This window comes from Ornithodoros turicata, chromosome 2 (genome assembly GCF_037126465.1).
Source record: "Ornithodoros turicata isolate Travis chromosome 2, ASM3712646v1, whole genome shotgun sequence".
Taxonomy (NCBI): domain Eukaryota; kingdom Metazoa; phylum Arthropoda; class Arachnida; order Ixodida; family Argasidae; genus Ornithodoros; species Ornithodoros turicata.
In genome coordinates this window covers 85,252,086-85,264,863 of record NC_088202.1, presented here as the reverse complement: position 1 = coordinate 85,264,863, position 12,778 = coordinate 85,252,086, and the positions used below count along the sequence as shown (strand labels likewise).

The following is a 12,778-nucleotide window of genomic DNA, read 5'->3' as shown; positions in this document are numbered from 1 at the left end:
TAGCAGTGCGCGAAACAAAGCTCCAATAGCAGGACCCAGTCCACCGATCCTGCTCTAGTATCTAACCGAGAAGAGCAAGCACAGATGCAGGACGGTCACAACGTACAACGTCAGGATTCCTGCCCTACTTCTTCCCCCCAAGCTACAGGAAACCACGGACGTCCTCGACGTCAACGAAAAGCACCACAGCAATTCAAAGATTTTGTGCTATCATAAGTGACTGTACATTTATTCATGTGACTTTATGATAAGGTCGGGGGAAATGTTAGGGTCCAAACCCATGGTCATGGGCAGTGGAGAGACCGGTGAGGGCGCGTGAGCGATGGTGCTCGAGCGCCGTTCGGTAAACACTGTTCTAGTCGGGTACATTTTCTGTAATAAACTCCAAGTTGTGATACTACCGGAACCAATGACAGCGTGCTTGAGTTAGAATGTTATCTGCTGATTGGGTGCGACCACGACAGGGCCCAGGTAGGAAAGGCAGGAGTTGAAAACAAAGGAGTGAACCTCCGAGTGACCTCGGAGACGCGGAGTGACGTGAAAGGAGCATACATGACAACCGTAACCTTTCTACCATTGCGAAGTTCCAATACCATATGACGCTGGTCAACAACAACAACAACAATAAATGAAGAAGTGATGATGACATGGGATGTTTCCCCGTGGTAGCCACAGGACACTACCCCATTTCACAGTGGTTAATATGAGAGGATGAATTATGGTGAGAATGAAGGCAACGACAGGTCGGAGTTCTGTTTAGAGGTCTTCAAGGAGTCCAGTGGCCTGCATGAAAACGAAAAGGGAGCGAAGAGCCCGGCACTGATGTTCAGGGGAGCTCCATGGGCCAAGTACTTTGGACAAGCTGAATGGTCTATGGTCGAGGAGTTCAAGTTGGCGTCGAAGTACCCGGCGTTCACACGTGTACCGCTCACAGTCCTCGATGATATGGGGGATCGTAGCTGGGGTGCGGCAAGCTAGGCACAGCGCCGTGTTACTGTAACCCAGCTTAGCACGGAACGCAGGGGTGAAGGCGACGTTGAGTCGTAGACGCCGCAGGAGTGTCGTAAAGCTGCGAGGGAAGCCACCTGGCATCCTAAATGATAATGACGGGTCCACTGCATGGAGGAGCGACCATTGAGTGATGTCATGCAGCCATTGCTGGCGGGCCAAGGGTGACACCAACGCAGACAAGTAGGAGCGCCTATCCCCGTTGGAGAGGATAATGGGCAGGGCTCTGGAGATACGGTGGGCCGCAGCAGCCGCCAAATCTGCCTCTTCGTTGCCCTGAATGCCGGTGTGGCCGGGGACCCACTGTAGGGTCACCCGGTGTCCCTGTTCGCCGAGAACCCTGAGCGCCGTCAGGATACTAACCACCACCGGGGCCAACGAGCCGCGGATGCCCATGGTTCCTACACATTGCAGGGCTGATTTTGAGTCGGTGTATATCACCCAGGAACGGGGAGGGTACTTTGAGACAGACTTTAGTGATAACAAGATGGCATACAGCTCCGCAGAGGTCGACGAAGTGCGATGTGAGTGTGACAGGCGGAACCCACATGATTGTGACTCCTCCGGTATGACAAAGGCAGCGGAAGAGCCATCCGACGTAGACGAACCATCTGTGAACACAGCCGTGCGGCCTCTGTAGTTTGTATCCATCATTTCCAAAGTAGACTGCTTGAGAACCGAAACGGGGATCTGGCTCTTCGGCCCCAGGAGGCCAGGGATGTGTGTCGAGAGGGATGGGCTCGGCAGTGTCCATGGTGCCACTGAAGGGGCGGTCGGGGCAACAGTGAAGTCAGGGATGTTTCCAGATGTTGCTGTAACACATAGCGAGAGTTTACTGTTCTTCCGCCTACGTAGCTTTTGAACCAGAGGATGACGCCGGTGGTGAGCGAGCAACCGTAGGTAGTGTCGGATGGTTTCTCTTCGGCGGAGGACATCGATGGGTATTTCCCCGGCGTCGGCGATCACCATCCGTGTCTCAGCGCTGCGCGGGACACCAAGGCACGTCCGCAGGCTGCGTGCCAGTGTACACCGAAGCTTGTGCTCAGACGTGGCTGATATACCGTGCAATACGGGCAAGCTGTATAGCAGGGAGCCGCGAACCAGAGTTTTGTGGAGCACAAGAAGATCCCGCTCAGTGCAGCCCCAGCGCACGCCGGCAAAGTGGCGAATCACATTCCCCCAGCGCTGAGCCTTTGAGATGATGAAGTCAATGTGCCTTCGCCACGACAGGTTGCGGTCCAGGATAACACCCAGGAACCTGTGAAACTTGACTTGTATGAGGGGGCAATCCCCAATCCGCAGTTGGAACCTCCGCATCTCTCTTCGAGTAAACGGAAGGACAGCGCTTTTTTCGGTGGAGATATCCATCCCCGCGTTCAAGAAGAAGTTGTTGATGGCATCCAGTGCTCTTTGCAACCGATGTTGAATTGCCGGCCGGGATTTTCCAACAGTCCAGATACACACATCGTCCGCATATATGGAGAGATTTACTCTCCTCGGTAGACATTCTTTGAGATCAACCATGACGATATTGAATAGTAACGGGCTTAGGACACTTCCTTGCTGGACACCCTGTGGAACAGCAGTCTTTTCTGTGTCACCCTCGCCTGTTCTGACAAAAATTTGCCTTTGGCTCAGGAAGTCGGAAAGCCATGCAAGCGCTTTCCCAGGCACTTGCGACCGAAGTAACGCATGCAGAACACCGGGGTGACTTACGGTGTCATACGCCCGCTTGACGTCCAGGAAGACAGCCATCACGATTTGCCTCCGGGCTTTCGCTTCCTCAACAGTAGAGACCAAATCCATCACCGAATCCATGAACGCTGGTCAAGGGCAAAGCGGAACTTGCGATCAAGGGGCTGGACTTGACCAACGAAAATTATCCGACAGCCATCAATATTCTCAAGCAGCAATTTGGTAGCCGTCACCGTTTGATTTCCGAGCACATGAGTCATCTTCTCGAGTTACCAAATGTGCGGTCCTCTGACGACGTAACAAGACTGAGGCAACTCTACGACGTTTTGACTGTCCGGATGCGCAACCTCGAGAAGTTTCAGAGAGTTCCTACGGCATTGTGCTGATGACAGAGTTACTGCGGAAGAGTTACTTCGAACTGGAGTACTATCGTCAGAGAAGTCCTAATACGAGGGAATTGGCCACTGTGGAGTCTGCTGCTCTAAGCAGCAGTGAAGGTACTGTCGAGTCTTCTCAAAATAGCAGTGAATATAGAACTCTCGACGAAAGTTCGAGTCTTTCATCTCTGATGACCTTACAGCGAAAAGAAATTGACAACAGAGAATGCATGGTAAGACGAAAAAGGGAGGATTTTGGGAGAGACTATGGTGCCGAAACCCGGGAACGGGAGCCTCTTGTACCTTCGGCTTCTGCCCTGACTACACAGACGGACTCCCCTGTTACTAAGTGTGTTCTCCGCGACTCCTCCCAGCACCATGAAGCAGATTGTAAGCTGCCCCTTACCCCTGAGGAGAAACTCAACAAGCTCAAGCGATCCGGGTGCTGTTTGAAATGCGGCGAACGACGACACCTCACAAATGACACTCGGTCGGCTGCTCGTCTTTCCTGTTCCCGTTGCAAAGGGAAACATCTCACATCTCTCTGCTGCAAGAACATGCAAACTTCGAACGTTTCTTGCACGGGCCCAACCTATAGCACGCCCCCTCAGGTGTCCTGTCCTCCTGTCGCTCTTCTTGAATCGACACCGCCAGAGTCAACGTGTCGACAGCAAACACAAGTTCCATTGTACTGCTCAAAACAGCAAGGATTTGAGCACAAGGTCGGACTGGAGCACGCAAGAAGCTTCTCTGCATTTTGTTAGATGGCGGCAGCCAACGTACCTTTATAAGGCGGGACACATCATGCAAGTTACGATGCGGCACTGCAGGATATGAAGAGATCGCCATATTTGCCCTTGGACGCCGTGCTAACACTGACTCACCATCTCGTAGAGTGAACGTAACACTTCATTCCGCATTCTCGCAAAACATGGTCGAGATTGAAGCCCTGGAATTTGAAGATTTCTGCATGGAAACGCTACCCGTTCCAGATAACGTTCTCATCTCCCACCTGCGTGATGACAGCATGTCCGTTGCTGATGACCCGGCTCTTTCTCTGGACATTACTGGAGTCTCGTTGCTCATAGGAGCCGATTACTATTGGAAGATTGCTACCGGCAACACGAAGAAGCTGCATGACGGACTCGTCGCTATGGAGACCATCTTTGGCTGGGCAGTTCAAGGTCCACGTGCGCTCAACTCTTCTTTGAAAACCTCTACTATGCGAGTCCAAGTGACCCACATTCAGACTGACGACATCAGCATTTCAAAAGATCTTCAGAAGTTCTGGGATCTCGAACACCTCGGCATCAAGCAAGTAAATGAGACATTATCTCAGGACGTATTGTCGAATAACCCGGTCTTGCAGCGCTTTTGTGAGACTACATGCTTGACTGACAAACGATATGTTTTACGCCTGCCTTGGAAGGGAGAGCTTACAAATCTGGGCAACAATAGAGACCTGCCTCGACGGCGTCTGGACGCACTTAAGCGGTAACCGCATACGACGATTTCTCGACGAAAAAACGGCCAACTTCCCCACCGGCATGACAACTCGACGGAAAAACGGCGGGATGAACCGCATGCACAGATTTCCACTGCGGCGGACGGTGGCTTTCCTAGCCGGCGTTTCGTTAGTCCGTGTTAAATTTTGACTTCAAATTAACTGATAAATATTTTGCTACACATAGAAAAATTATAGTGACACACAGAATAGTTCTTGCGGTCAATGCATATTCTCGAAGCAAGCGCTTCAAAAGCGCCCTCAGACAGCAGCGAGCGGACGACAGCATCCTTCCCACCTTCCCACTTCCCAGGTTAGCCATACGGGCATCCGAAATGCCCGCCACTGGTCCGGCACATCCGCTCGTGGAACGACAGCGCGCGGAGGGGTCCTATTGGCTGGCGTCGAGCGGCCGCTTCCGCTCTTCGCCGAATTTTTCTGTCCACCGCTGTCGTCGAGAAATCGGTGAAGTTCCCATTGCTCGCGTCGGCTCACCGGAAAAACGGTGACGGTGGCCGTTTTTCCGTCGAAAATTCGTCGTATGCGGTTAGCGCTTTACCCGCAGTCTTCGCCGCGATCCAGACGTGCTGGAGGGATACGACCGAACTATTCGTCAATATTTGGGGTGCTGCGGGCTGTGGACCTGCGTTACGGAGGTTTGGCCCTCTTCGCGGGAAAACATGTACTGCGTGCTTTGATAAGGTATAATAACAACAATATCTTCAAGACAATCACGTCGAGAGAGTTCCCGTTGAATATGATTGTTCAAACTCCTCCCGAGTCTACTCATGCCTCACCATGCCGTAAGGAGGGACCGTGAAACAACGAAAGTTCGTATCGTCTTCGATATCAGTTCTAAAGCGCCCGGGATGGAATCTCTGAATGACCTTTTGGACCCCGGACCCAACCTCAATCCTGATATTGTGCAACTCCTGCTCATGTTCCGATCTTTGGAAATTGCCATGAATGCTGATATTGAAAAGGCTTTCCTGCAGATTCTCCTCGGTAGTCGTGACCTAGATTTCCTGCTGTTTTTCTGGTACAGCACTCTACCCTCTACACAAGGAGAGCTACCACCTGTGGAACTATGGCGCATGACTCGTGTACCCTTTGGCGAAACTTCGAGCCTTTTCTTGCTGTCTGCCACTATTTATCATTATCTGCAGCTGCAGGAGTCTGCCTTCCCGTCGACGATAGCAAGACTGAAAGAGCGATTTTATGTTGACGACCTTCTCACCGGTGCTTGTGATCTTTACGAGGCCACTCGGGTGTTTGAAGAGACACTTAAAATCTTCGATGCTGCCAGCATGCCTGTGCGCAACTGGATCATCAATGCAGGCCCCCTTCAGCAAACCTTCGTAAACAGAGGTGTCACCAGAACAGCGACTACCGTCAAAGTGCTAGCCATTACTTGGAACACCATTGATGACGAACTTTCATGTTCCCTCGCCTCCGTTCTCGATTTTTTTAGCGTCAAGAGAGATACGAAGCGGTATGTTTTGCAAGGTGTCTGACGGTTGTATGATCTTTTCGGATTCCTTGCGCCATTTACCATCACCGCCAAGATCCTATTCCAACGGCTATGGGAGAAAAAGACTACGTGGGATGCTCAGCTGACCCCGGAAGACGCCCAAATTTGGAACACATGGTGTTCAGGACTTCGCCTTCTACAAAGTTTCTCACAACGACGGCTTCTGGCTGATACCTCGACGCCTCAACGGCTCGAATCTACGTTACACGTCTTTGTCGACGCCAGTCCTCAAGCGTATGGAGCCGTTGTCTACCACAGAAGTGCAACTACGTCTGGGAATACGATCTCGTTTGTGATTGGAAAATCTCGAGTTGCACCCCTTAAGCGGCAGACGCTTCCCAGGTTGGAGCTGCTTGCAGCACTGCTTGCGACGCGACTGTTGACGACTGCATCCGACGCTCTGCTCATTCCTATTTCGAGCTGCTATGCATGGACATATTCCATGATTGCCCTTTCGTGGATAAAGACCGCACCTTCTCGTATACAACCTTTTGTAAGCCCCCGTGTTTTGGAGGTTCAACGTCACCTGCCTTTGAGCTGTTTGAGACATTGCCTGGCACTGACAACCCTGCAGATCTCTTAGCACGTGGGGTCTCCGCAACTGCGCTCTTAAATGAGACTCTTTGGTGGACTGGACCTGCTTGACTTTGTGATGAATCCACAGCTTGGCCTACAACAACGAGTAAGCCTCAAGCTATGACCGATGAGCCTCTGAATACATCTGTGGCTCTTGCACAGACCTCTGCTCAACCATTGTTTTCGTTGGACGATTACAGCAAGTTCCCTCATGTTTTGGCAGTAACCGCCTGGGTCCTGCGCTTTGTTCACAATAGTAGGCATCCAGAACCTAACAGATACGTCGGAACAATCACAGCTCAAGAACTGTATCATGCCGAAACATATTGGCTAAAAACCGTACAAGGAAGCATCTTCTGTTGTCATCCTGGTAGCCATACGCAACTGCAGGCTTTATCAACCTTTATCGATGAAGAAGGAGTCCTCCGCTTGCAAACGCGGTTGAACCTCAGTGACTTCAACGAGGCAACGACCAAGCCGATTATACTTCCAAGCAGACGTCGATTTACGTGGCTATTGATCAAGCATCTTCACGTTCAGCAAATGCACGCTGGAGTACAAGGAATTCTGGCACAGCTTCGAGAGAAGTACTGGGTTATACGTGGACGTCAGACGGTTAAGAAAGGCCTTTATTCTTGGCTAGTTCCATCTCAAATCGAACAATCCGGTACACTTGATGTCTCGAATGAACGGGAAAAAAATATATGTTGAAGCCATCGGTGAGTTAGGAGAAATAAACGCTTTCCGAATTCTCTGCGCTGCGCGGTTCGGGAAGTAGGAGAGGAGGAAAAAACTGCCTCTCATAAGACGATGTCGTCGCGCGCGGGTTTGAGCGTTCGCTACAAGGCTATTTCTTGTCGCATTATAGAAATTTCTTTATCTGGCTTTGGACCACATAGGGCACAATAGGACCCTGCGTTGGCAGTGCTGTCTTCGTTTTTGTTTGTCTACAAAAAAATATCAAAGTTGACTCAAAGTGCCGAAAAGCACCATATTCACTGCAACTTTGAGGACGATGTACAAGACGGATAAAATTAAGCTTTATGCCGTTTAATTTGTCATTCATGTGGCTATCGAATGATGTATAATTTGTTGCTCTACTCTGTCAGAACCGTAAGCGATACCTCTTTCAGTAACACCATACCACCGAAAAATGACGAATTTCGGAAGCCTTTATCTAAAAAACCCCACCAAAAACTTGCCTCAAAAATTTTATATGCTGTAGGTAGTTCATTAGACTATGCACAGAAGAAAAAGCAAAAGTCGGACTTTATCGGTAGGCGCACTGTGAATTTTTTGCCAGCCCTATACGCAGAGCGCATTCAAACCTTGGCACCGTGTCCCGCGTGTTGCAAAATCGAATTTTCCAAAGGGACTTTCAACTTCTGTCTTCACATAAAAAGTAATTGCTATCATTTGAAACCGTTCTGAGCGCTTGCGTTCATAATAGTGTTGTAATCGCTGAATGTAGATTGTGGAGCAACCATATGTGCTCACATTTTTTGCGGGATGACACACATGCATTGCAGGTGCTGGGAGCCCGTCAAGAACAGAATGCTTTAGAATACTTTTGCGTCTTTATAAGAGGTATGTTTGTCCACGGTGATCATATCGAAGCATATTTACAGTACACAGAATAACAAGAACTTGACAGCGAAGAAGACAAGGTGACGAAGGTGAGAAGGTAACGTAAGTTATGCAGAGCATTCTGGGTGGATGAGAGTGCTCGTGTCATCAACTGCTTTAGGCCGTTGTGGAAGCCACTTTCCTTAATGTTACTTTTGATGGCAGGTTCTTGTTAGATTTTCTTTCAAATGTGGGCAACATTGCTGCGTGTTATGATTCAGCCACCTTTGCTGTGAGGTACTTGAAGCAGCTTCTGCATAGCTGACCCACTTATGTTACGCCTTCGGCTTGATCTGCTGGAACCACAGTCTTTATGGCAGCTACGCCGATCTCCGAAGCAAAGCGAAAATCCTTTGTCTATAGCACTTTTTTCTTGTGTATGAGGCGGTAGTTAGCGAAATCCACACGACCAGCACTGTACAACGAAGAGGTCATTGAGGTAGGTGTGATACCAGGACGACACACTACAGTAATGCAGATGTCGTCGCACACTCTGTATAAGGGCACTCCATGCACTCCTGTAGTCGAGAAGTGAGTGAAGCGTCTTCTGTGTGTAGGCGAAACTTTGCGCAAGGTGTCTTCAGGGAGTAAATGCGATCAGGACCTTCCCATGGTCGCAGTATGTCGAACCGAATGACATACTAGACAGCTGCGCCGGTCGGGCTGTTTCGGCAAGGTTCACAAAAGGCACCATGAATTAGCCTTGAGTGTGTGCGTATGACACTACAACATTTTTCTCAGTGCAATTTTCCCCCTTCGAGGTCATGAGGCCGTAGGAAAGGAAATGTTTCAAAGAATACTGGAAGTCACTGCGTCCGTCCTGCCATAATGCGTACAGTAAATATGCTTGTTTAGAATAACCTTGAACAGATATGCCTCTTACAAAGATGTAAAATCATTATGTTCTTCCCTTGCTCCCAGCACTTGCAATACATGTGTGACATCCCGCAAAAAATGCGAGCACATCTGGTTGCTCCACAATCTAGATTCAGCGATTACGCCATTGTTATGAACGCAAACGCTCAGAACCTTGAAAAGGAAACTTTGAAACCTCAGAATGGTTTCAAATGACAGCAATTACTTTTTATATGAAGACAGAAGTTGAAAGTCCCTGGAAAATTCGATTTTGCAACACGCGGGACACGGTGCCTCCGCTTGAATGCGCTCCGCGTATAGGGCTGGCAAAAAATTCACAGTGCGCCTACCGATCAAGTCCGAATTTTGATTTTGCTTCTGTGCATAGTCTAAGGGACTACCTACAACATATAAAGTTTTCGAGGTAAGTTTTTGGTGGGTTTTTTAGATAAAGGCTTCCGAAATTCGTCATTTTTCGGTGGTATGGTGCTACTAAAAGAGGTATCGCTTACGTTCCTTACAGTGTAGAGCAACAAATTATACATAATTCGATAGCCCTATGAATGACAAATTAAACGGCATAAAGCTCAGTCTTATCCGTTTTGTACATCGTCCGCAAACCTGCAGTGAATATGGTGTTTTTCGGCACTTTGAGTCAACTTTGATATTTTTTTGCAGACAAACAAAAACCGGTACAGCACTGCCAACGCAGGATCCTATTGTGCCCTAAGTGGTCTAAAGCCAGATCAAGAAAGTTCTATAATGTTACAAGAAATAGCCTTGTAGCGAACGCTCAAACCCGCGCGCGACGACATCGTCTTACGAGAGGCAGTTTTTTCCTCCTCTCCTACTTCCCGAACCGCGCAGCGCAGAGAATTCGGAAAGCGTTTATTTCTCCTAACTCACCGATGGCTTCAATATATATTTTTTTTCCCGTTCATCCGAGACATCAAGTGTACCGGATTGTTCGATTTGAGATGGAACTAGCCTCTTGTGTGGTCTGTCGTAGATTTGGAAGCAAGCCCACATGTCAAAGAACTGCTCCTCTTCCTGCAGACCGTCTTTCTAAGACGCAGCCTTTCGACGTCACCGGACTTGATTTCGCCGGCCCTCTGTACTTCCTTCAGTACGACTCCGACGTCACCCACAAGTGCTACATCTTATTATTCACATGTGCTGTCACCCGAGCTGTACATCATGAACTCACAACGTCAATGAATATTCACAGTTTCATGCAGGCCTTCAGAAGATTCATCTCTCGCAGGTCTGCTCCATCCAAGATATACCACCAACTTCACCACCTTTAAGCGGGCCTCCCGTGACCTACGAGAGATCTCCACTATCATCAATAATGGCGAACCTTTCCAGCGATATTGCGCCAACCACAACATCAGCTGGCATTTCATTGCTGAGCGCGCCGCCCGGTGGGAAGGATTTTGGGAGAGACTAATCAGGACTGTGAAAGACTCTCTGCGGAAAGTTCTCGGACGCAGCAGCCTCTTTTGAAATAAACTTCACAAGGGTGGCAAGCTGGGGTAGTTGGTTCAAGTTCAACGTGGTGTTCATTGCATCCAAAAAGACAGTTTTCTGTTCTCTCTGTTCTCTGTCTGAGTGTGTGTCTTTTTGGCTGCAATGAACATCACTTTTGAAAGCCTGATAACCATCTTGACCGAGGTAGAGGCTATCGTCAACTCAAGACCGCTGACTTACATGTCAGACGATCCCAGAGACTTTTCTGCACTCTCTCCGTCTCACTTTCTTGTGGGGAAGCAGCTGACTGCCTTACCGCAAGTTGACCATGACAAAGATGATCTGGAAGAGACACACTCTACTCTACTCGAGAGGAACCGCAAGCGAGAAGAAATGCTCGCACAGTTTTGGACTCGATGGAGCCGGAAATGCATCTCGGAGCTACCTAGCAGCAGTCGTCTCCAGTAAAGAGCAGTCGTTCCGTTTCGAACAGGGGAGCTAGTGCTTGCACCTTCAAGATTTCAGTGAAGGGTTCTTTGGCCCCTAGGCCGGATTATTGAAACCTATCCCGGAAGCGACAGGGTGATCCGTGTTTGTAAGGTACAGCTTCCTGGTGGAGCTGTCATTCTAGGCCAGTTCAGCTGCTGAACAAGCTGGAACTCTAGGCCATCAACACGACTTCGTTCATCTGCCGCCCGGAGCGCTGTAAGAAATCTCACAGAAGACGACGAGGAAGCGCACGTCACAAGCCGCAAGGTTTTGCGCGTGGTTTGAATTTTAGTCATTCGATACTAAGTCGGGCGCTTGTTCGGTCGCATTGGCGGCATCAGATGTTACACTTCGTTTGGACTTCCGGTATTCTTTTTCCTACACTGCTGATTGGGTGCGACCACGACAGGGCCCACGTAGGAAAGGCAGGAGTTGAAAACAAAGGAGTGAACCTCCGAGTGACCTCGGAGACGCGGAGTGACGTCAACATTAAATGTGTTGAGAGGAAGTGACAAGGTTCACAGGTACATTGTAGATGGGGGTTTTACCGGTCCGCTAGGTTGAGTTGCTCAAGGTGAACTGAATGTTTTCTTCTCGCGCCAGGAGCACTGTCATTGTGGTTGATGATGCAACTGCTACATCATCCCCCCTCCTCTCCAGGATAAAGCTGTCCTTTATATGGGTTGCAGCATTTCGTCTAAAGTTATTCAGGATAAATGTCAAATGCACTTAAATGCGTTACTAGTTAAGGGTACCAGTAAAAGTGGTAATAGACACGCAGAATACAGTAGAAAACATGTAGTATAAAACCAATAAAAGCAAATATAGATGCGTAGAAAACTGGCACAGCAAATACTGAAACTCATGCGGCTCTGGTGACACAGCAGGCTTCTCCACCAATGAGAAAGAGCGAAAGGGGCCACACGCTTATGACAGCCATTGGGAATGGCCGGAGCTCTGATGTCAGAGCTTCACAAGTACGTGTGTTCAAGGTTTTGTACCTCGCCAAGCAAGACACGTAGAAAATGCATAGCTTTTTCCTCAATACTCTAGTGTGTAATACAATGTGTGCACGATGTAATGAACCACATCTATTAACGTGCTCCAACCTCCTTTGATGGCCTGGGAGGCAGCAGCAGCTTTCATCTCTTTGGACCATGAGAAAGAGGCAGGAGACTTTACTGACCACTGTCGTCTCTAAAGCATGAAATGCATGCAAGAAAAGCGTACAAACCAAATTCGGGACCGAACATTTTTGAGAGAACAGAATTCCGGGACGTTTTCGGCACGATCTGGCCAAGCCAGATTTCTCCTCCGAAATAGGAAGTGACGCCAACCGAAAAAGTAGTGAGCATCCCATGGATTCGGCCGGAGGGAGAACCATAGCAACAATGACGTAGCAATATGAATACTATCTACACCTATCTACACCTATGAATACAGGGATTATTTCATTGAGCTGCTTGGTTGAAAGGCAATGTGCCCCCAAGGTCAGAAGTTTTTGGTCGAGCTTCGGCTTGCAGTTCGGTACCATGCGGTGATGCACAGATAAAAGTTTGGTCCCGATTTCGGTTCGGACAGTTTTCGGATAGTTTTTTTGTGCCATGCGGTTCAGCCTTTAAATGAACTGACTCATTCTCGAGCTGG

The 12,778-nt window shown here is 49.0% G+C and overlaps 1 protein-coding gene across 1 annotated transcript; it reads left to right on the top strand.

The window, feature by feature from the left end:
- The first annotated feature begins 5,372 nt into the window (after nt 1-5,372).
- Nucleotides 5,373-6,098, top strand: LOC135384842 (uncharacterized). The gene has a single exon (XM_064614024.1). It carries the CDS (start codon nt 5,373-5,375, stop codon nt 6,096-6,098), a length of 726 nt encoding a protein of 241 aa, XP_064470094.1.
- Nucleotides 6,099-12,778: the final 6,680 nt, after the last annotated feature.

What these genes read in the sequence shown, in the direction of transcription:
- LOC135384842 (XM_064614024.1), top strand. Translation starts at nt 5,373, where the DNA reads ATGCCTCACCATGCCGTAAGGAGGGACCGTGAAACAACGAAAGTTCGT.